Source organism: Tetrahymena thermophila, assembly GCF_000189635.1.
Source record: "Tetrahymena thermophila SB210 genomic scaffold scf_8254487, whole genome shotgun sequence".
NCBI lineage: Eukaryota > Ciliophora > Oligohymenophorea > Hymenostomatida > Tetrahymenidae > Tetrahymena > Tetrahymena thermophila.
In genome coordinates this window covers 9,694-31,490 of record NW_002476262.1, presented here as the reverse complement: position 1 = coordinate 31,490, position 21,797 = coordinate 9,694, and the positions used below count along the sequence as shown (strand labels likewise).

General features: G+C 29.1%; 2 protein-coding genes across 2 annotated transcripts; one reads left to right on the top strand and one right to left on the bottom strand. All coding sequences in view use genetic code 6, as the record gives it.

Annotated features, from left to right (window-relative positions):
• Positions 1–624: 624 nt before the first annotated feature.
• TTHERM_00499300 (outer arm dynein beta heavy chain) lies at positions 625–15,754 on the top strand (the record flags this gene model as incomplete). The annotated part of the gene is made up of 7 exons (XM_001022188.1): positions 625–761; positions 1,038–1,218; positions 2,052–2,591; positions 2,647–3,798; positions 3,861–14,944; positions 14,997–15,522; positions 15,587–15,754. 7 exons carry the CDS (start codon positions 625–627, stop codon positions 15,752–15,754), a joined length of 13,788 nt encoding a protein of 4,595 aa, XP_001022188.1.
• An 876-nt stretch (positions 15,755–16,630) lies between these two features.
• On the bottom strand, positions 16,631–20,940 carry TTHERM_00499290 (hypothetical protein; the record flags this gene model as incomplete). Its single annotated transcript, XM_001022187.2, has 9 exons — positions 16,631–16,762; positions 16,815–17,014; positions 17,066–17,169; positions 17,225–18,238; positions 18,292–18,368; positions 18,425–18,581; positions 18,633–18,850; positions 18,907–19,741; positions 20,318–20,940. The coding sequence occupies 9 exons, from the start codon at positions 20,938–20,940 to the stop codon at positions 16,631–16,633; spliced, it is 3,360 nt and encodes a 1,119-aa protein (XP_001022187.2).
• Between the last annotated feature and the right edge of the window lie 857 nt (positions 20,941–21,797).

Below are 21,797 nucleotides of genomic sequence, written 5' to 3'. Positions count from 1 at the left end.
AAATTGAAATTTTTATAAATGACTTTTGAAAGAGATTGATTTAATGAGGACTTTCAAAAACAAGTATTCTTTGTATTGCGAAAAAAAAATCATAAAAAATAAGTTATATAAATAGAGGAAAAATAATAGAGAAGCGATCAAGAAAGATCAGTGTGAATATGAATGAATAAATAAAGAAATGCTTGAGTGAAAAACTCTTTATAGTTATAAGGAAAATTAAGATTTGAAAATAATTAAGTTGATAAATTATTTAAAAAATGTATGAATGAAGGAAATATAACAATAAAAATGATAAATTTTAGATAAATATTATAAACAAAGATATAATTGCATTGATTTTTGGTAGTTGCTTTATTTATAAAAAAAATAGAATCCATTCATAAAATCAAAAAAAATATGAAATAAAATAATAGCTTCATTCATGTAAAAACCAATAGTGGTGTGTATTTTTTAAATTAATACAAGTAAGAATAAGATTGATTATTATATTCATTTTTTCTATCAACTCTGCATGATTTGTTAATTGAAATATATTACACTTTCATTTAGTGTTATATAATAAATTAATTAAAACTAAATAAGAAATAAGAAAAAGTAAAAGACTATCTATCTATCTCATATCAAATGGGTGATCATAGTCAAAAAGATAGCCCCGAAGATTTTATTATAAATCGTTTATCGTAGGCTTTAGGTATTTAAAAAGAAAAGATAAAGAAATCTTTGGAAACATAACAAGATGATAAAGGTGAAGTTACCAATAAGTAATTGACTTTTTAAAATTCATTTTAACTATAACACCCCTAACTATAAGTTTTGAAATCTAATTAAATTTCAGTTTTTTTCAGAAAATGATAAAGCATATCCCTCTATGCACAAAAATATTTAGAACCAGCCTTATTTGACTTAGCAATCTTTTGATTGGTGAAGTCTACATGTTAATTTTTAGATACCTTTAAAATCAAGAATCATTAACTACAATTAAAAAATGGCCCAACGTTTATTTTATTTCTAAATCTTTTTATCTTAAAATTAAATAGAGATGAGTTCCAAGGTTTTATTCAATAAGATAACTCAACTAATATATTATGGGTTTCAGGTTAATCTGAAAAATGTACCTTCTATTATGGATAGCTTCCTCCTATAGATAAATTTAAGAAGAAAGGTATTGCTGTAATAAAGCTAGGTCTTCATAAATTAACTAATGAAAACGTAGCCAAGGTAAATTAATAAACACATAATAATTATTTTAAATAAATCAAAATGAAAAGAGATGAAATTGCAAAATTTTTTAATAATTTACTATCAACACAAATGAACCACATTTAGTTTGATCAATAACTCATTACATACCAGAAATACTATTACTTGTAATGGTTTCCACTGAGTAGAGAGTTAAAATAAACTTTTTGATAATGCAATAAAAAAGAAATTTATTTGAAATATATAAATTTAAGATATTTTGAAACTGAATTTAAAACCTCCTTTTTACTTTTAATTTTAATTATTATTAACTTTTAATTTTTAAAGAAAAATATTAATGCGATAAATAAACATTTATAAAAATGGAGGATTTTTTAAACAATTCCATCAAAATTTTTTTTTATAAGTCTTTGTTAAATCCTAGTTTTTAGCATACTTTATTTTAAGTATTTGAAATAATTTAAAGCGCAAAAAGAATTTTTTATTTTTGTGATTTTTCCTTTCAAACGTAGTGATTAATATTTGTGCAAAAAAATTAATTAATATTCATTTTTAAATTCAAAAAGATCTGAAATAAATAAATAAACTTGCATTTTTATTTAATAAATTAATTAATCAAAGGAAAATTTAATTTTTATTAGTCTTCATATTTTTTAATTCTTTTCTTCCTCTAATAACTTCAATTTTAAATTTTATGTTCTGATTAAATTCTCAATAAAATAGGGATTATTTCTTTTCTATATAAAATTGCAAATTTCTTCAATTAAAATTCTATGGCAATTATTTTACTCTTAATAATTTAAGTATTTTAAAGTTCATATAATTTAAAAATAAATCTATTACTATTATAGGATGTTGTTGTAGTAGAAATTACCAATAATCTCTTAGAACATTTGAATAGTGTTTTTAATGAAATCATGTCTCCTGTTATGTAAAATCCTCTTAACTAATAAGGATGGACTGATTTAGTTGCAAAAGACTTGATGGAAAAGTTTAATAATTACGTTGCTTAAGTTTATGTTTTGCTTGGATAAATTAAGGGTAAAACAATGTTACCTCTCCCCTCTCATAAACTTACTTCCTCTGATACTACTCCTGATAAAGATAAAGCTCACGTCTTTGAAGGATCAATTATCACTTGGACAAAATAAATTAAAAATGTATTAAAGTTAGAACCTGAACAATTGCTTAAGTATGGTAATGACCCTGGTCCATTAGCTGAAATTGAGTTCTGGCAAAATAAAAGAGATAACTTGAACCTAATTGATTCTCAGCTTAAATCTGTTGAAGTATAGAACATTCTCCACTTCCTCGACAATAATAAATCAACATACACTACTCCTTTCACTAAGCTTTAAGCTGAAGTTAAAAAGGCTCGTTTAGAAGCAAATGTAATTTAAAATAAAATATTTCTTTCTTTTACTTAAATTTATTTTTTTAATTTAGGAAAATTATAGATACTTGTTCACATTAAAAGACTTGTTTTCTAAATTGTAAGAATCCCAACCAAGCGATTTCCCTACCCTCTATGAACTTTTTATTCCAATTATGCATACAATTTTATTAATTTACAATAAATCAAAAACCTACAACTAGCCTCCTAGATTGGTTGTTTTGATTAGAGAAATATGTAATGCAATTATTTCAAATGCTTAAGCTTTTGTAGATAAAGATACTATATTCTCATTGATTGATAGCAAGGAAACAACTGAAGCTTGTGATAAATTGCAAGTAACTCTTGACGTATGCAGCAAATTCAAAGACGCTTACTTTGAATATAAAGCTAAAGCTGGTGGAAACTGGAAACTTACTAGCAATGCCCTTTTCGTTAGATTAGATAGTTTCTTAGAAAGATGTTAAGATATCCTTCACTTGACTAACACTATCGTTCAATTCAATAAACTTGAAAAGATTGAATTAGGTGGTACTAAAGGTAAAACACTTACAGAGTCTATTGCCTAGATTTTCAAGGAATTTGAAGAAGCTGTTTAAGCCTTCACATCAGTTAGCTATGATATTATGAATATTGCTGAAAAGAAATTCGATGATGATTTCTACGAGTTCCGTTCTAAAATTAAGGAGCTTGAACGTCGTTTAGCATCAGTTATTACCTAAGGATTTGATGATTATGATACAATCTATGGTCGTTTCAAGCTTTTGGATAATTTCGAAGGATTACTTACTCGTCCTATTATCGCTGACGAGTTAGAAAAGAAGCATATCGTTCTCCTCGAAATGTACAAGTAAGACCTTAAATAAGTATAGAGTATCTTCTTAGAAGGTAAACAATTTGTTGATAGCATGCATGAAAATGCCCCTCTTTTCTTAAATATGCCACCTATTGCTGGTGCTTTGACTTGGTGTAAATCTCTTCGTGATAGAATTTAGGAACCTATTGAAAAACTTGCTTAACTTGGATAAGGTATTACTGAACGTGAAGAATACAAAGATGTTCAAAAACTCTACACTTCAATCACAAAATCTATTAAGGATTATGAAGACTAAAAGATTCTTTCTTGGGAAAAAGAAGTCGAAGATTCTTCTCAAGATAAACTTAAATAAACTTTACTTTGCAAGGATGAAAACGATCTCATTAAGGTAAATAAATTAAAAAAACTCTTTAATTTCAAATATTAAAATTAAACATTTATTGAAACAAGGTTAACTTTGACCCTAGTTTAGTAAGATTGTTGAAAGAAGTTAAATATTTCTTGTTACTTAGATTAGAAGTTCCAACCACTGCAAAAGATATTTACACAAAAGCAGAAACTTATAGAACTTAAATTGTTGCTCTTGACATGATTGTTGATAACTACAATCATATTAAAACTTGCTTACTTCCGGTTGAAGAACCTTTGGTTAAAAAGAAAATTTAAGATATGGAAGAGGAAGTCAAGCCTGGCATTGAAGAAATTCGCTGGAAATCTACAAACATTGATTAATTTATTTCTAAATCTAAGAGTATTGTTGATTAACTATTTGAAACAGTCAACAAAATGAAGGATTCCTTACAAAAGATTCACAAAAGCTTAGCTAACTTTAATGTGAAAATCATTGAAAGAAAAAATAGACCTATGTCTCCAGATGATTATGATCAATTCTTAAAAGCTATTTTCTCAAATAAACTTACTATTGTAAAAGATAATGGTAACCAAATCTAAAAGCTTGTTAAAGAAGTACTTGATGCTGTGAAAGCTGACAAGAAGCAAAACTCTTGGAAAAATTACAACGATTACGTTAATGTTATCGTAATTGAAGGTATCAGTACTGCTATTCAAACTGCTCTCCTACACTTAAATGAATAAATTAACCCTGTTTTTATTAAAAGAAACGATATCTCACCTCTATTTGATATCCGTTTGGAACTTGGCTAGAGCGGTATTCAATTTGATCCTGAAATTGGTGAATCTTCTAACTAATTGACTGTTAGAAATACCATTAGAAATTGGATTAACGATTTCTTCAATATTGCAGGTACTATTTAACGTTTAGATACCACTATGCCTGGTGATTTCTTATAAGAAATTCGTTCTTTCTTTGAAATCAAATAATGCTTAGCCATGATCACCTAAAACTTAGAATGGATTGAAAATGAATGTAACCAATTCCGTGCTCGTTTTGACACTTATTCTTACCTTTGGACAGAAGACGAATAAATCTCATTCAATCGTTTCTTAGATGAAAATGAACCTAAAGACGAAGATGGTAAGGGCGGAGATGATGATGAAGGTGAAAACACTGAAAAATAAAACCCTCTCTTAAAGGGATGTCGTGCAAAGATTCCTAATTTAGATTTGTTTGATGAGAAAATCACTCACTTAAAAGCTATTCAATAAGAAATCTCTCGTATTAAAACTCCCGAAGACATTTCTTGGTTGAGAATCAACTTACAACCTATGAAGACTGCTTTAGATGCAAGAGTTACTCGTTGGATTCGTGTTTATACTGACTTTTTAGTCAACTAATTCCGTACTACCTAAAAGAACTTGTTAGATTTTATTGAAAAAACAAAAGATGGCATCAAAAAAAATCCTGCTGACCATGAAAATTTACATGATAAGAAGTTATTGATGAGCGTCATGAAGGTTATCTCAGATGTAAAGGATGTTGAACCTCGTCGTGAAGGTATCATCACTCGTATGAAAGAAATGGTCACTAAATTAAAGAAGCATAATGTACCTATCACTGAAAAAGGTACTGATGATCCTTTATAATAAATCGATAATGCCAATAGTAACTTCATTGAAATTTATGGACGTGTCTTCAAGGTTAAGGCTGATATTATTCCCTTATAAGCAGAAGAAACATAAAATATTAAGCGTGATTTAGATATCTTTATGAAAGAAGTTGAAAGTTTCAGAAAGGAATTCATGTAAAAATTACCTTTTGACTACACTGAAAGCATGGGTTATGAAAATATTAACAATGCATATGACACTATTATGGTTTATTATCATAAATTAACTGCAATTGAAGGACGTGCCCTTGAATATAATAATTTAGAAAAACTTTTCGAACTTTAAAAGAGTAACTATAAACAATTGAAGGACTGTATGAATGATTTAAAAAATCTCAAAACTATGTGGGATGCTATTGCTCTTATTCATTTCTAATACAATGACTGGAAGACAAAACCATGGCGTCAAATTAAGGCTGATATCCTCTTAGATACAAACAAAACACTTGGTACTCAAATTAAGAACTTACCTAAAGAAATCCGTAACTTCAAGGGATATAACGTTATTGTTGAAAAGGTAAAGAATATGGGTACTGTATTACCTCTTGTCTCAGCTCTCCATTCTGAATTTATGGAAGATCGTCACTGGAGTTAACTTAAGTAAATTACCGGAACTGTATTTGATCACAACTCTCTTTCCTTCTACTTTGAAGATATTTTAGCTCTTAACCTCTACAAATATGAAAATACAGTAAATGAAATAGTAGATGTTGCCTAAAAGGAAGCTAAAATAGAAAAGAAACTCAAAAATATTGAACAATGGTGGAGCAAGTAAGTTTTCGAATTTACTGAATATAAGGAAACTAAGACATTTGCTTCTTTAGATAACATGATGGAAGTATTAGATTAACACTCCTTAGATTTGATGGGTATGAAATCATAAGGTAAGTATGTTGAATTCTTCTACGACAGAGTTGAAGACTGGCGTGAAAAGCTTGGCCGTGTTGATGTTGTTGTCAATGAATGGCTTAAAGTATAAAAGAATTGGAAAATTCTTTACAATATTTTCCTTCTTTCAGAAGATATTCGTATGTAACTTCCTGAAGACACAAAGGTCTTTGAAGGTGTTGATAAAGAATTCAAGGATATGATGTCTGAAGTCTCAGCCAATCCTTCTGTTGTTGAAGCATGCACTATCGAACGTCGTGATGTCTTAGTAGGATGGTCTCAGGCTATTAAGAAATGTGAGAAAGCTCTTAATGATTATCTTGAGCAAAAGAAGAAATCTTTCCCTCGTTTCTATTTCTTATCAAATCAATCTCTTCTTACAATTCTCTCTAATGGTTAAAACGCTCCAAAAGTCTGTGAATATCTTGGTGATTGCTTTGATGGTCTTAAAACTTTGACTTTCGAACCTCCTGCCAATCCCGCTGAAACTAGCAAGGTTGGTATTGGTATGATTTCTAAGGATGATGAAAAGGTACCTTTCTCATCTAAGTTTATTTGTGAAGGTGCAGTAGAACACTGGCTCTTGAACTTAGAGTTTAGAATGCGTGAAACTCTTTAAGAAATATTAGAAGGAGCTAAAAATACTGCTGACTTATGGGATAGTGGTGATAAGCCAAGAGAAGAGTGGGTTGAAGGCTACAATGCTTAAATTGCCTTATTAACTACTACTATTGTTTGGACTGAAGATGTCGGTAGAGCTTTTGAAGACTTAGCTGGTGGTAGTGAAACAGCCATGAAAGAATGCTAAAAGCTTATTGAAGTCCGTTTAGAAAATTTAATTAAAAAAGTCCGTGGTGACTTACATATCTTAGAAAGATGGAAAATTATCAACATTATTACAATTGATGTCCACAGTCGTGATGTTGTCGAAAAGTTTGTTATCTAAAAAGTTTCTGAAGCTGAATCTTTTGCATGGTTATCTTAACTCAAATTTTACTGGGAAAATAAACCTGATTCAGATATGCATCTCAGATAAACTCTCAGATTCCCTTGGGAAAAAGATAAAAATAAAAATAAATGTATTATTAGAATCGTTGATTGGTTCCGTTTCTACTCATATGAATACATAGGTAATGCCATTCGTTTGGTTATTACTCCTTTAACAGATAGATGTTATATTACACTCACTTAAGCTCTTAATTTAACAATGGGTGGTGCTCCTGCTGGTCCTGCAGGTACTGGTAAAACTGAAACAACCAAGGATTTGGGTAGAGCTATTGGTATTCCAGTCATGGTATTTAACTGTTCTGACCAAATGAATAAAGATTCTATGGCTCAAATTTTCATGGGTCTCTCCTAATCTGGTGCTTGGGGTTGCTTTGATGAATTCAATAGAATTTCAATTGAAGTCTTGTCTGTCGTTTCTACTCAAGTTAAATGTGTCCTTGATGCCTTGAAGGAAAAGAAAACTAAGTTCTCTTTTGTTGAAGAAGGTGAAATTTAATTATAAGATACTGTTGGTTTCTTCATTACAATGAATCCTGGTTATGCTGGTCGTACTGAATTACCTGAAAACTTAAAAGCCTTATTCAGATCATGTGCAATGGTTGTTCCTGATTTAGCTCTTATTTGTGAAAATATGCTTATGTCTGAAGGTTTTACTATGGCCAGAGTTTTGTCACGTAAGTTCGTATCTCTTTATATGCTCTCAAGAGAATTGCTTTCCAAGCAAAAGCATTATGATTGGGGTTTAAGAGCAGTTAAATCTGTCTTGCGTTAAGCTGGTAAGCTAAAGAGAGGTGATCCTGATATGCCAGAAGATCCCTTGCTTATGAGAGCATTGCGTGATTTCAATATGCCCAAAATCGTTACTGATGATAAAGTCATCTTCCGTAGATTAATTGGTGATTTGTTCCCTAAATTAGATCCTCCTACTAAATAAAATCCTGAACTTAAGAAGATAGTTTAAGATACTACTAAGAAGGATATGGGTTTGGTTGCAGAAGAGCTTTTCGTAACCAAGGTTGTTTAATTAGCTGAAATTCTTGAAGTACGTCACTGTTGCTTCGTTATTGGTCCTCCTGGATCTGGTAAAACTTGTGTATGGAAAACTTTAATTAAATCTTATATTAACAGTGGTGAAGATGCTGAATATGATACTCTTAACCCCAAAGCCGTCACTTCAGATGAACTTTTTGGTGCTTACACAAAGACAAAAGAATGGAAAAATGGTGTTATCGCAGTTATTATGAAAAACTAAGTAAAGAACGAAGAAAAATATAAAGCAACTCATATGCACAAATGGTCAGTTTTAGATGGTGATATTGATCCTGAATGGATTGAATCTCTTAATACAGTTATGGATGATAATAAAGTACTTACCCTTGTCTCTAATGATCGTATCTTCTTAACTCCCTAAATGAGATTGATTTTTGAAATATCTAACTTGCGTAATGCCACTCCTGCTACAGTATCTCGTGCTGGTGTGCTCTTTATTAATGAAACTGATATTGGTTGGATGCCCTACATGAACAGTTGGTTAGAACGTTCTCAAATTAATATATTGAAATAGCAAAAGGAAATGGCTAACATGCCTGAATACCCTGTTATTGATGATGTTGCTAAGAGTGTCTTCTACAGATGCTTCTAGTCATATTTCGAATAAAATATAGATGTTCATGATAAGAATAGAGTCCGTCACATTTGCCCAATGGTAGATATAGCTATGATCTAGACAATCTGTACTATATTAGATGCCCTTCTAATTCAACACTTACCTAAATTAAAGCAAATGAAAGAAGAAGATGAAAAGTAAGCTCTTGAAGCTTTCTTCATTTTTGCTGGTTTATGGGCTATAGGTGGTCCAGTTGGTGGTGGTTAAGATGACTCAAAAGATATGAAGGAATTCAACACAGTTTGGAAAGGCGCTGCTAAGGTTAAATTCCCTGAATAAGGTCTCTGCTACGATTACTATTATGACATCAATGAAAACAAATGGAATACCTGGAAAGTAGAAGATTATTTACCTAACGACTAACCTTTGTTCTCAAAAATCTATGTGGCTACAATTCATACCACTCGTCTAAGATATATGATTGACATTCACTTACAAAGACGTAAACCAATTCTTTTCATTGGTTCAGCTGGTACAGGTAAAACTGCAGTTGTACGTGATTACCTTAATTCCACTAGACCTGAATAGGTTTCACATAAAACTATCAATTTCTCATCATTCACAGACTCCCTTGCTTTGTAAAAGAACATTGAATCTATGGTTGAAAAGAAGAACGGTAGAAACTATGGTTCAGCAACAAATAAAGTTTTAATTTGTTTCATCGATGATTTCAACATGCCATATGTCGATAAGTATGGTACTTAATCTCCAATTTAGTTACTTCGTTTAATCCTTGATTATGGATCTATCTTCAATCGTGAATAGCTTGAAGAACGTAAGTTCCTTTAGGATCTCCTATTTTTCGGTTGCTTAAACCAAAAATCTGGTTCTTTCACTGTTGATTTACGTCTCTAACGTAATTTCTCAGTTTTCAGTATGTATACTCCTTCATCTGATGTAATCAAAACAATTTTCGGCTCTATCTTAAATGCTCATCTTTCTACTATCGATGATAAGGCTTAAAAAATGGCTTTCAAGCTGGTTGAAGCAACTTACTTTACATTTGACAAGATCCTCAAAAATACAACTGCCTTTGCTCCTTCAGCTAAACGTTTCCACTATCAATTTAACTTCAGAGAATTAGCTCGTGTTTGCGAAGGTATTTGCCGTACTACTCCTGGCCAATATTCAGGTGGTGACTAAGGTAAGCTTGTCCGTTTATGGGCTCATGAAATGAAACGTACTTTTGAAGATCGTTTTATTGCTAATGAACACGTAGAATTTTTCCGTAGATATCTTACTGAAGCTATTTCTAAGTGCATAGGTGAATTCCCTGAAACAGAAAATCCTATTGCTGAACCTCTTATTTTCACTGGATTTGTAGCAGCTCACTAAGGTCTTGACTAGTAATATACTTAATGCACTATCCCTGTATTAAAGAGAGTACTTGATGATAAGCTAGAAGAATATAATGAAGTTAAAGCTCAAATGAATTTAGTACTTTTCTAATAGGCTATGGAACATGTAAGCAGAATTTGCCGTATCCTTGATATGCCTGGTAACAATGCTTTATTAGTTGGTGTTGGTGGTTCTGGTAAATAATCACTCTGCCGTCTTTCAACTTTTATCAACGGTTTTGAAATCGACTAACTCGTTGTCACAGCATCTTTCACCATAAATGATCTTCGTAACAACTTACAAGAAATATATAAGAAAATAGCCAAACCCAACAGTATTGCTCGTGTCTTTATGATCACTGATTCCTAAATTAAAGAAGAATAATTTTTGATTCCCATTAATGATATGCTTAACTCAGGTTGGATTTTCGATCTCTTCCCTAAAGAAGATATGGACTCATTAGTTAGTGGTGTCCGTAATGAAGCCAAAGGTGAAGGTGTTGATGTTAACAATCTCACTGCCCTTACAAGCTATTTCCTTGATAAGATTCGTAAAAATCTAAAAGTCGTTCTCTGTTTCTCACCCGTAGGTGATACTATGCGTATCCGTTCAAGAAAATTCCCTGGTATTATCAATAATACCTCTATTGATTGGTTCCATCCTTGGCCACATGAGGCTCTTATTGATGTAGCTTTCCGTTTCTTAGAAGAAATAGAATTCCCTACTGAAGAAATTCGTTAGTCCATTTCTTTAAATATGGCTAAGGTCCACTCCTCAATTGATACAGCCAATGAAAAGTTCTTAAAACTTGAACGTCGTTACAACTACACTACTCCCAAATCTTTCTTAGAACTAATTGATTTCTATAAGAAGCTTCTTACTGAAAAGCGTGAAACTATCTAACGCCAAATCTAACGTTATGAAATGGGTCTTAACATTTTAGCAGAAACTTAAAATAAGGTACAAGGTTTATAAGAAGAACTTAAAGTAAAGATGGTCGAAGTCAATAAGCAAAGAGAAGAAACTGATATTTTGATTGAAAAGGTAGGAAAAGAAAGTGCTCTTGCAGAAGAAGAATAAACAATTGCTAACGCTGAAGAAGAAAAAACCAACGTTGCTGCCGCTGAAGCTGAAAAGATTTCTAAAGAAGCCACTGAGGCTCTAGCTGAAGCCCTTCCTGCTCTTCGTTCTGCTGAAGCTGCAGTCGATTGCTTAAAGAAACCTCATGTAACAGAAATGAAAAATCTTGGTTCTCCTCCTGCTGGTGTCATCGTCACTGCACGTGTCGTACTTATTCTTTTCAATTAAGGTATTACCTTAAATGACCCTGATGAGAAAGTTTGGAAGAAAGCTGTTACTTTTATGAATAATCCTTAAGCTTTCATTGATAAGGTTAAATCTTTTGATGGTGAAAACATTGAACCTAACATTATTGAACAATCAAACAAAATTATTTAAGATCCTAGCAAGAAATTCAACGAAAAAGATATGGCTGGTCAATCATATGCTGCCTCAAAGCTTTGCGCTTGGGCTGTAAACATCGTTACCTTCAATAAAATTTTCAAATAGGTTAAGCCTTTGTAAGATGCTTAAAAGTAAGCTAATGAAATTTTAGAAGAAAAGAAAAAGGAACTTGCTATTGTCAAGTAACGTGTTGCAGAATTAAATGCTCGTGTCAATTCATTAAAACGTCAATTAGAAGAAGCTGAAGCTCGTAAAATGATTGTCGAATAAGATGCTGCTCGTTGTTAATCTCGTCTCAGTGCTGCAGAAAACCTTGTTAATGGTCTTGCTGGTGAAAATAAGCGTTGGACTCAGAATGTAAAATTCTTAAAAGAGAATATAAAATCTATGATTGGTGACTCACTCCTTGCCTCTGCATTTGTTTCATATATTGGTGCTTTCTCAGCCAAGCTTCGTCTTGAACTTTGGAAGAATACTTGGTTACCTGATATCATTGAAAAAGGTATTCCAATCACTGAAGGTATTGAACCTTTGAAAATTCTCACAACTGAAGCTATTAAATCTAAGTGGAAAAATGAAGGTCTTCCTGCTGATCCTATGTCTCTTGAAAATGCTGCCATTATTACTGCATGTGCTCGTTGGCCACTTATTATCGATCCTTAACTTCAAGGTTCAACTTGGATTAGAGGTAAATAAGGTGAAAATCTTACTACAATTTCTCTCAGCTAACCTAAATGGCTAGGAGCTCTTACCAGTAGTATATCATCAGGTCGTGCTGTCCTTATTGAAGGTATACAATAAGAAATAGATGCCACCCTTGATCCTTTGCTCTAGCGTGCTGTTAAGAAGAATGGTAATCAACTTCAATTAGAAATAGGTGGTGATCCAATTGACTATGATCCTAACTTCAAGCTCTTCCTTATGACTAAGCTTATTAATCCTCATTTCCGTCCAGAAATTGCTGCATAATGTACAATTATAAACTTTATCGTCACTGAAAGTGGTCTAGAAGAATAATTCATTGCAATGGTCGTCAATATCGAAAAGAATGAACTTGAAATGGCCAAGTAAGATTTAGTTAAGAAATAAAATGAATATGCCGTCACTCTAGATAAATTAGAATCTGACCTTTTATAATCACTTTCTGAAGCTGATCCTGCTACAATTTTAGATAACACAGAACTCATTTAGAATCTTGATAAGACCAAGAAAACAACTATCGAAATTACTGAATAATAACAAAAGGCTAAGGTAACAGAAGCAGAAATTAATATCCAAAGAGAACATTATCGTGTTGTCGCTGCTGAAGGTTCTATGCTCTATTTCCTTGTTATTTCTCTCAGTGTTATGGATCATATGTATCAATACTCATTGGAATCATTCATTACATTCTTCTTCAAAGCTATCAACCGTACAACTGTTCGTGATGAAAATCGTATTCCCACATTAATCTTAAACATCCGTTAAACAATCTATTAATGGATTTCTCGTGGTCTTTTCGAAAAGCACAAACTTATTTTCCTTACTCTTATTGTCTTCCGTCTTATGTAAAAGAAAATTATTGATGTTGCTTACGAAGTAGCTGAAATGGACTTCCTGATTAAATGTCCCGCTCGTCCTGGAGTTGAAAATACTCTTGATTGGTTACCTAATATTTCTTGGGACTAAATTCAAGGTTTGATAAATCTTGAAGAATTCAGAAACTTTGCTCATTAACTTGAAAAGGAAGCTCCTAATCGTTTCAAGGATTGGTATAATGAACTTCAACCTGAAGATTAAAAACTTCCACTTGACTGGAAGCGTCTTGACAGTATGCCATTCAAGAAACTGTTAGTTCTCCGTTGCTTACGTCCTGATCGTATGACCATTTCCTTAAATAACTTTATCCGTGCCGTACTACCTTAAGGTGATGCATTTGTTGAAATGGATCAAAAGCTTGCCTTCTCTGAAATTCTTGAATCAGTTATTAATGAAGATTCTGAATCTACTATTCCTATCTTCTTTATCTTGTCTCCTGGTTCAGATCCAGTCAAAGAAGTTGAAAAAATTGCAAAGAAAAAGCGTATTGAACCTGGTAAAAACTTCTTCAACATTGCTTTGGGTCAAGGCCAAGATGAAATTGCTCGTCGTCGTATTGAAGAAGGTAATAAAGAAGGTCACTGGGTTATGCTTTAAAACATACATCTTATGCCTACTTGGCTCATTGAACTTGAAAAGATTCTTGATTCTTACTCAGGTGAAGCAGGTGGTGGCAACTCTGAATTCCGTCTTTTCCTTTCTGCTGAACCTTCAACTGGTATTCCAATTGGTATCCTTGATCGTTCAATTAAGCTTACAAATGAACCCCCTGCTGGACTTAAAGCTAACATGAAGCGTGCATGGACTTATTTCTCTAAAGAAGAAATTGAAGATAAAGATCCCAAGATTAAATCTATTCTTTTCGCTCTTTGCTTCTTCCACTCAACTTTAATCGAACGTCGTCGTTTTGGACCTAAGGGTTGGAATATGTCTTATCCATTCAATATGGGTGATCTTCGTGACTCTTACCTTGTTATGAATAGATATATGGAATAAAACTAAGGTGGTAAAGTACCATTTAATGATCTTATATACATTTTTGGTGAAATTATGTATGGTGGCCACATTGTAGATGATTGGGATAGACGTTTGTGCAACTCATACTTGTTTAACACTATGCACGAATAGTTATTCGATGAGCTTGAACTCTTCCCTTACATTGAAGGTAAAGGACTTTCATTCAAGGTACCTGGCTAGAATCCTTATGAGAAATATATTGAACACATTGAGACTTCACTTAAATAAGAAACTCCTCTTGCATACGGTCTCCATCCTAATGCTGAAATTGGTTTCCGTACAGACTAATGTAAGACTCTCTTTAATACTCTCCTTGAACTTATGCCAAAGGAGTAATCTCGTGATGAAAAATCTTCTGATATCAAATCATCTAATGAAATGGCTTCTGATCTTATAAAACAATTACTTGAAGACAGTGAATTAAAGAATAAGATTTTCAATATGGAAGAAATCAAGAATAAGATTGATGCTGAAAACAAGGGTCCTTACTAGAATGTCTTCTTATAAGAAATTGAATACATGAACGCTCTTCTTTCAGAAATAGTCAAGTAATATTTAAATTTTAAAGTAATAATATTTAATCATTTAAAAAATTTTTAGGGATCTTGAAGAAATTGGTTAAGGTCTTTCTGGTCTTTTAACAGTTTCAGAAAACATGGAAATGATTATTGAAAGTATTGCTTTGAGCAGAGTTCCTGCATCATGGTAGAAGCTTGCTTATCCCTCTAAGAGAGGTCTCTAATCATGGCTTGCTAATCTCTTCTAACGTATTGAGCAATTAAATATATTCAGAGATGATCCCTACTCTATTCCTAGGGTTGTTATGATTTCTCGTTTCTTCAATCCCTAATCTTTCCTCACTGCTATTATGTAAGTCATCAGTAGAGCCAAGGCTTATGAACTTAATAAATTATATATACAAACTGAAATCACTAAACGTTCAATTGAAGAAATTGAAGGAGCAGCAAAAGAAGGTGCTTACGTATATGGTTTTATTTTAGAAGGCGCTCGTTGGGATTACTAACTCGGTCAACTTGAAGAAAGTAAACCAAAGGAAATGTTCAGTGTTCTTCCTGTCACTTATTGCAAAGCCATCCCTCTTCCACCAGAAGGAAAAGAAGATAAGGTAAAGAAACATATATTTAAGTTTTTTGATAAAGTTGTTAAAATTTTTTCTTCTAAAATTATAGAGTTTGTACTAATGTCCAGTATATAAGACAGAAGATAGAGGTAATACTTACGTATTCACTGCTTAACTTAAAACAAGATTCCCTCCTAGAAAGTGGATTTTAGCTGGTGTCGCTATCATCATGGATGTTGAAGGTGTCTCTGATGAAGTTAAGAAAGATAAAAAGTGAGAAAAATCATAAAAAATTTAAAATAATAAACATTTCTATAAAAATAATCAACAACCAAAATAAATGCTAATATAAATTTAACCACAAATAAAAACTAACTCAAATTATAAAAATAAATAAATACAATTAATAATTATTATACACCATAATATTTTTCTTTTATTTTCATTTCTTATATTCACACAATCAACTAAGTGACTATTTCAAATTATTTACATAATATCTTAAATGTTAAATTAAACCTTGCTGTTTATATGTCTTAGTTGTTTTAAATCATTTTATAATTACCAACTATAAATTTCATAAAACTATTTATTTACTTATTTTTAGTAATTTTTATCTTATAATTTAAAATACTTTAGTTTTCTAATATATTTATCTTCATTATAATACTTTAATTTGGTTTAAGATATCAATAAATCTTATAATTCTAATGATTAGTTATATGTTTAAGTATTTTATATATAACTATTTTATACATTTTTAATAGGGAAGTTATTTTTTCCAGGATCATAGTTTGAACTTGTTCATAAATATAAAATTTAAATTTAAAAAAAATACTTTTAAATTGGTAAACAACAAAAAAAATAAAATAAATTAATTAATAGATTATGCAATAAAATTGCTAGAGTATTAATTTATATTTTATTTGTTTACTAATGTAATTTTAATATAAATTTACAAATATTTTATTTATTATCTATATTATTTTTCAATAATTAAATTTTTTAGTTAATATACATTTATTTATTTATATACCAAAATTTATTATAGCTTTTAACTATTTAAAAAATCGCTAAGCTTAATTATTGAAGATTATTGACTTTTGTTTAAATAAATATTAAATTTATTTTTTATTCTTCAAATTCATGCTATTCAAACCATAGTCATTTTAGCTTATATTTATGCTATTTCTTTTTTTATTATTGTTAATTCTAAATTTAACATATTTTTTCTTTCATTGTCCTCATCTCTTCCTCCTCTCAATTTACCAACTTCATATTCAAGCTAAATCATATAATTTTAAATTATTTTTAAATTTTAAATTTAATTAAATTACATTTTATTAGCAATCTTTCAGGTTTTTAAGTTAGCTTTATAGTTATTCATATTAAGGATTAAATAAATAATTATTTGTAGCTTTAGTTTGAGCTATTTTACTAAATAATTAATTATCATTGTTAAATGAAGGAGGAGTTTATTACTCTTATCTTACATACCTGCCATTTTTTTAACTTTAGTTCGCCTGCTCATAATTATCTTTGATAGAAAAAATTTAATTTTGCTAAAATTTTGAAATAAATAAATTACAATTCTATGATTCTCCTAAATATCCTTTTATATTATTTAACTTAGGGCGATTTTAATTAAGATATTCCTTTTTGCCTGAATCTTGGCTAGGTAATTTCTCTTTGCTATTTATTACATCAAATTTTAACTATTAAATATATTTTTTTTATTTTAATTTACCTATAGCCTTATTCTGAAGGTTTATCAGGAGTTATTTTAAATCTATTATTATCTGCGTTATTTGGGTCATAATAATTTTGGTAATTTGAAAATGATTTTGCTCTACTACTTGATGGTACTTAGGTAGCTTAGTTTTCTGTAAAAGGGTTTATAACAGGAGAGTTATTAACATCTGTGAGCCTACCTGCATGGTAATGCTATCTATTACTGTTAGATTAAGCTGAATAGTATCTTAAATCTTCAGACTACTTACTGTTTGGTAAGTCCTCTAGTGCAACGCTTTCTACAAAATTTGGGTCTATTTTTTCATTAATCATTTATGGAATTTCTTGATTTGCAAAAGTAACTGTTTTTTCCTCAGAATTCTATGTTTGTTGATTTCTTCTTGTAGCCTATAAAAGTCGATAAGAGCTCATCTAATTAGAATTTTATCCTCCACTGCTACTACCACTTGAAATATTTCTTCCAGAATATGGGGTATATTAATGATTGTAAGCTGCTTGGTTTTGATCAAATTTCATGCTATCTTATTAATTTCCATTTTAATGCTGCTCAGGATTTCTCTCTCTCCCTGCAGATATATTTGTAGTTCTGTTACTTTAAATTTATCTTGATGGAGTCTAGTAATTACTTAAGTTTTTTTTACCACTCAGCAAATTTATGCTGGCACTACTTGATCTCTCATGCTTAGAATTAGTAGAATTTTAGCTAAACTAGGACTAGCCTCTTAACTAGTTAAGCAACTTATCTTAAAGTTTAGATAATTTATTTGTATTTTACAAATTAGAATTACCAACATAATTTAATTAATGACTACTACTATTTTCAGTTAAGTTTTCTTCAGAGGTTTCTTAAGTATTAAGGACTAAATTATTTAAATTATTATTGTTATTATTTATGCTGTTATTATTATTATTGATATTTGTTTTAAAATTTTTAGAATAGTGATTGCTCAAAAACTATTAAGAATCAAGTTGAGTACTTGTGGCTATATAACTTTAGTGTGATTTAAGACTATTAAAATTAATAAAATATTTTAAATTAAAATTTATTTTAATTTAAATTACTATTCTTAGCACATCTATTCGGCTTTAAGAGTGCTTATTTGCTAAAGTAGATCCTAATTTTATTTCTCTAGTGTTTTCTATTTAAATTTTAATTAAATGAGTATGATAATTAAGTCAATATTTTTTAAATTACATAAGATATTTTATAGCTTTTGTTTTCTTAGTTTACTTTATCTAATATTTAATTTAATTCTGTTATTTACTACTTAAATTAATCTCTTTCTTCACTAATTTCTTTTAACTTAGATTCAAGTACTCTTCTTTAAATCTCCAACTCTTTTAATTCATTACTAAAAAAAATTATATAATAATTTATTTTATTTAAAACTAAAAAAAATTACTTTAAATCTTAATTTTCTTGTTTGAGTTAATCATTTTGTTGATTTAAAAGAGAAACTGAGCTTTTTTATCTTTTTATTGATAATAGCTCGTTCTGTAAAAGTTGAAATTATTCTTTTAACTAGAAATTTTCATTCTGGTACTACTATGAAATGTTTTTGAAGAGTTCATCTAGTTTTGACACCTTTGAAGTATATTCGTATAAAGTGTTATCTTTTTGCTAAAATAATTAAATTTTTTTTCATAATTAAATATCTGAAATAAACATTTAAATACTTAAATTTATTCATCTTTTTGCCTTATCACGCTCTACAGTTATTAAATCAGCTTTTCTAATATTTGATTTGTTTATTGCTATTATACTTATTATTATTGATTAAATATATTATTACCACTACTATTATTATAATTATTGCTATTTGTTTGGGTGTTTAATCCATTTAAAGAAAATTCTAATTCACCATATATTTTTCTATCTTACATAGCGCTTGAAGTATTTTTAAATGTATTAATCCCACTATTTTGTTATGCTTAATTAAATTCATTAAAAGTCATAGGCTATAAAATTTACTGAGGTATCTGATAAAATTATCCACTGCCATATTATTCTTAAGGATGGATGAGCTTTTATTATGATCTTGTAGTAGAATAACTTTAAGAATTTACTAAATTGGATTAACCTTGTAGATGTATATTTTGTAGCTGCTACTACTATATTTATTATTGGAGTTGTAGTTATTGAAATTAAAGTGGCTAGACTTAAGGTATTTAAGGAAGAGGAATAGGTAAAGGACTAGAGGGTTAAGAAATAGCTTATCCTTTATTTATAGTATAAAGCATAACTCTAGGCATATCTGATAATATACTTTAAAACTACTGCTTAGGACTATTTTTATTTTCTCCTAATAAATCTTTTTATTATTGAGGTTCTGAATTAGAAAGGTTATCAAAAATAGCTGTCTACACTGGCTAAGGATTTAATACAGGTGTATAAAGTCTTTAACTATTTTTTTAGTCACTGAATTAATTCTTAGCCAGAGAAACTTAATCTTCAGATTATTCAGTAATTGGACATAATTGGTATTAGCTATTTTCTATTTTCTACAAGCTTCTATAATAAATTAATTGTTAAAATACATTATAAAAAGTAAAATTTTGTTTTTTAAAAAATTAAATAAGATAAAAAATTAGTCTAAAAACCCATAATCATATAAGCAAACTTTTTATTAGATTTGAATAAGGTATTTCTGATTAATTAGCAAGTATTTTACATTGAAAGTTAATATTACTTGAATTGCAAATAAAAAAATTTTTGCTCACATAAAATTTATTCAGTAACTTACGAACTTATTAAACTAAATAACTTTGCTAATATATTAATCAATATATCTACTTTTCTCAATTAAATAATCCTTAAATGTATTGTAGTAGAAAATACTTTGAATGGTATTTTAATTAAATTAAATAATTCTACTTCCATTAACTATGCTTCTTCATTTTAATCATGTATATTGTGAATATTAATATCATATATCAATTTAGGTTTAATAGCTTTGTTTCAATCATTATAAGTGCTAAATAAAGGGCAATATTTAAATTGAAAGTATTATTTATTTTTTTTTAATATTTCCTTATTAAGTTTTTTAATTTAGTATTTAAAAGTGTCATTATTAATAAAATGAAATACATTAAGTTTATGGTAGGTTAAAGGAAGGGCATATCTTGAGTAGGACTTTATCTATTATTGATAGGAGAAATGCCTTGTAAATTATCTTCTAAAACCCTCTAGTTATCGATAGATGTTTAATCACTCTTTAGAATTATAATTTGCTCATGATTGTTTTCTTTATCAATAGAAGCTAATATGTTCGAAACCTTTTGTTAAGAAGATCTATTTTAATTCTGAAACTCTTATACATTACTTGAATTTGTAAATTATGATACTTCTTATCTAAAATTTACTCTTTCACTCTTTTCACTCTCTTCATCTTCCTCTTTAATTTATTGCTTTTCCTAAGTACCTTCTTAAAAATCTAAAGAATCACTTGTACCTACTTTTTTTTCAATTCCTTCATTTGTTAATTTACGAGATCTTTCTTAGTAATCGCTCATAAAAGTAGTCATATTTTCCTCCTACTTGATTATTGATTCTTCTTTTTCATTATGGCGAATATCCTTTTGCACTACACTCCCTGCTCTACTACGAATTCTTTGATTGTTAAATGATCGCTACTCCTAACCTAATGTGTCATCACATTGATGAATAGAATTTAATTAATTTGAGCTAAAATTATACTAATGTCCCTCCATTCAATATAAATATTTTAAAAAGCTTAATTTTTATTAATCACTTCAAATGATAAACAAATAATTAATATTACATAAATTGATTCAAGTTTTATTTCAAAATGATTATTAATCTAATGAATAGAAATAGCCATAAATCAATTCATATATATTTTTTTTTTTTTATACTATTTTAGTATGTGAAAAATAGGTTGATATTATTGGCTATTAATCTCTCTCTACAAAATTTTATTTAATTCATATTAAAATATTCGTACTAAGATTTCTTTCTTTACAAAGTCTATGCTGATTGAATTAAATAGAGAAAAATATTACAAATTGTGATAATAAATTATTTACTCCATTAATTAAATTGGTTAACTGTTTTTGTAGTACTATTTTTTCAAATTCAATTGTAAATTAAGATTATACTTATCTTTATTTATAGTAAAAATCAAAATTAAATTATTCTAATTTATAATTTTTATTATAAAAATATTATATTATATTTAGTTATTAGAGAAAGAAAAATATTAACTAAATTTAAATTTATAACAAATTTTTTATTTCATAATTGTAATAATAAATATATTATTATTTATTTATTCTTTTATAAAAAATAATTTGTAAAAGCTATTTTTTAAAAATCAAAAAATATAATCAAAATTAAAAACTTAAAAAAGATTATATCTTAAAACAGATAGCAATAATATATCAATTATAAGGACAATTATATAGACTAAACGGCATTAATTATCCTATATTTATTGGAAAAAAATAAAAATTCAATATAAGTTTTAATATAAAAAAATGCATTTCTAAATATTTGATATTTAAAAAATTATGAAATCAATTATAAAAATAAATATCAAATTCTTGCT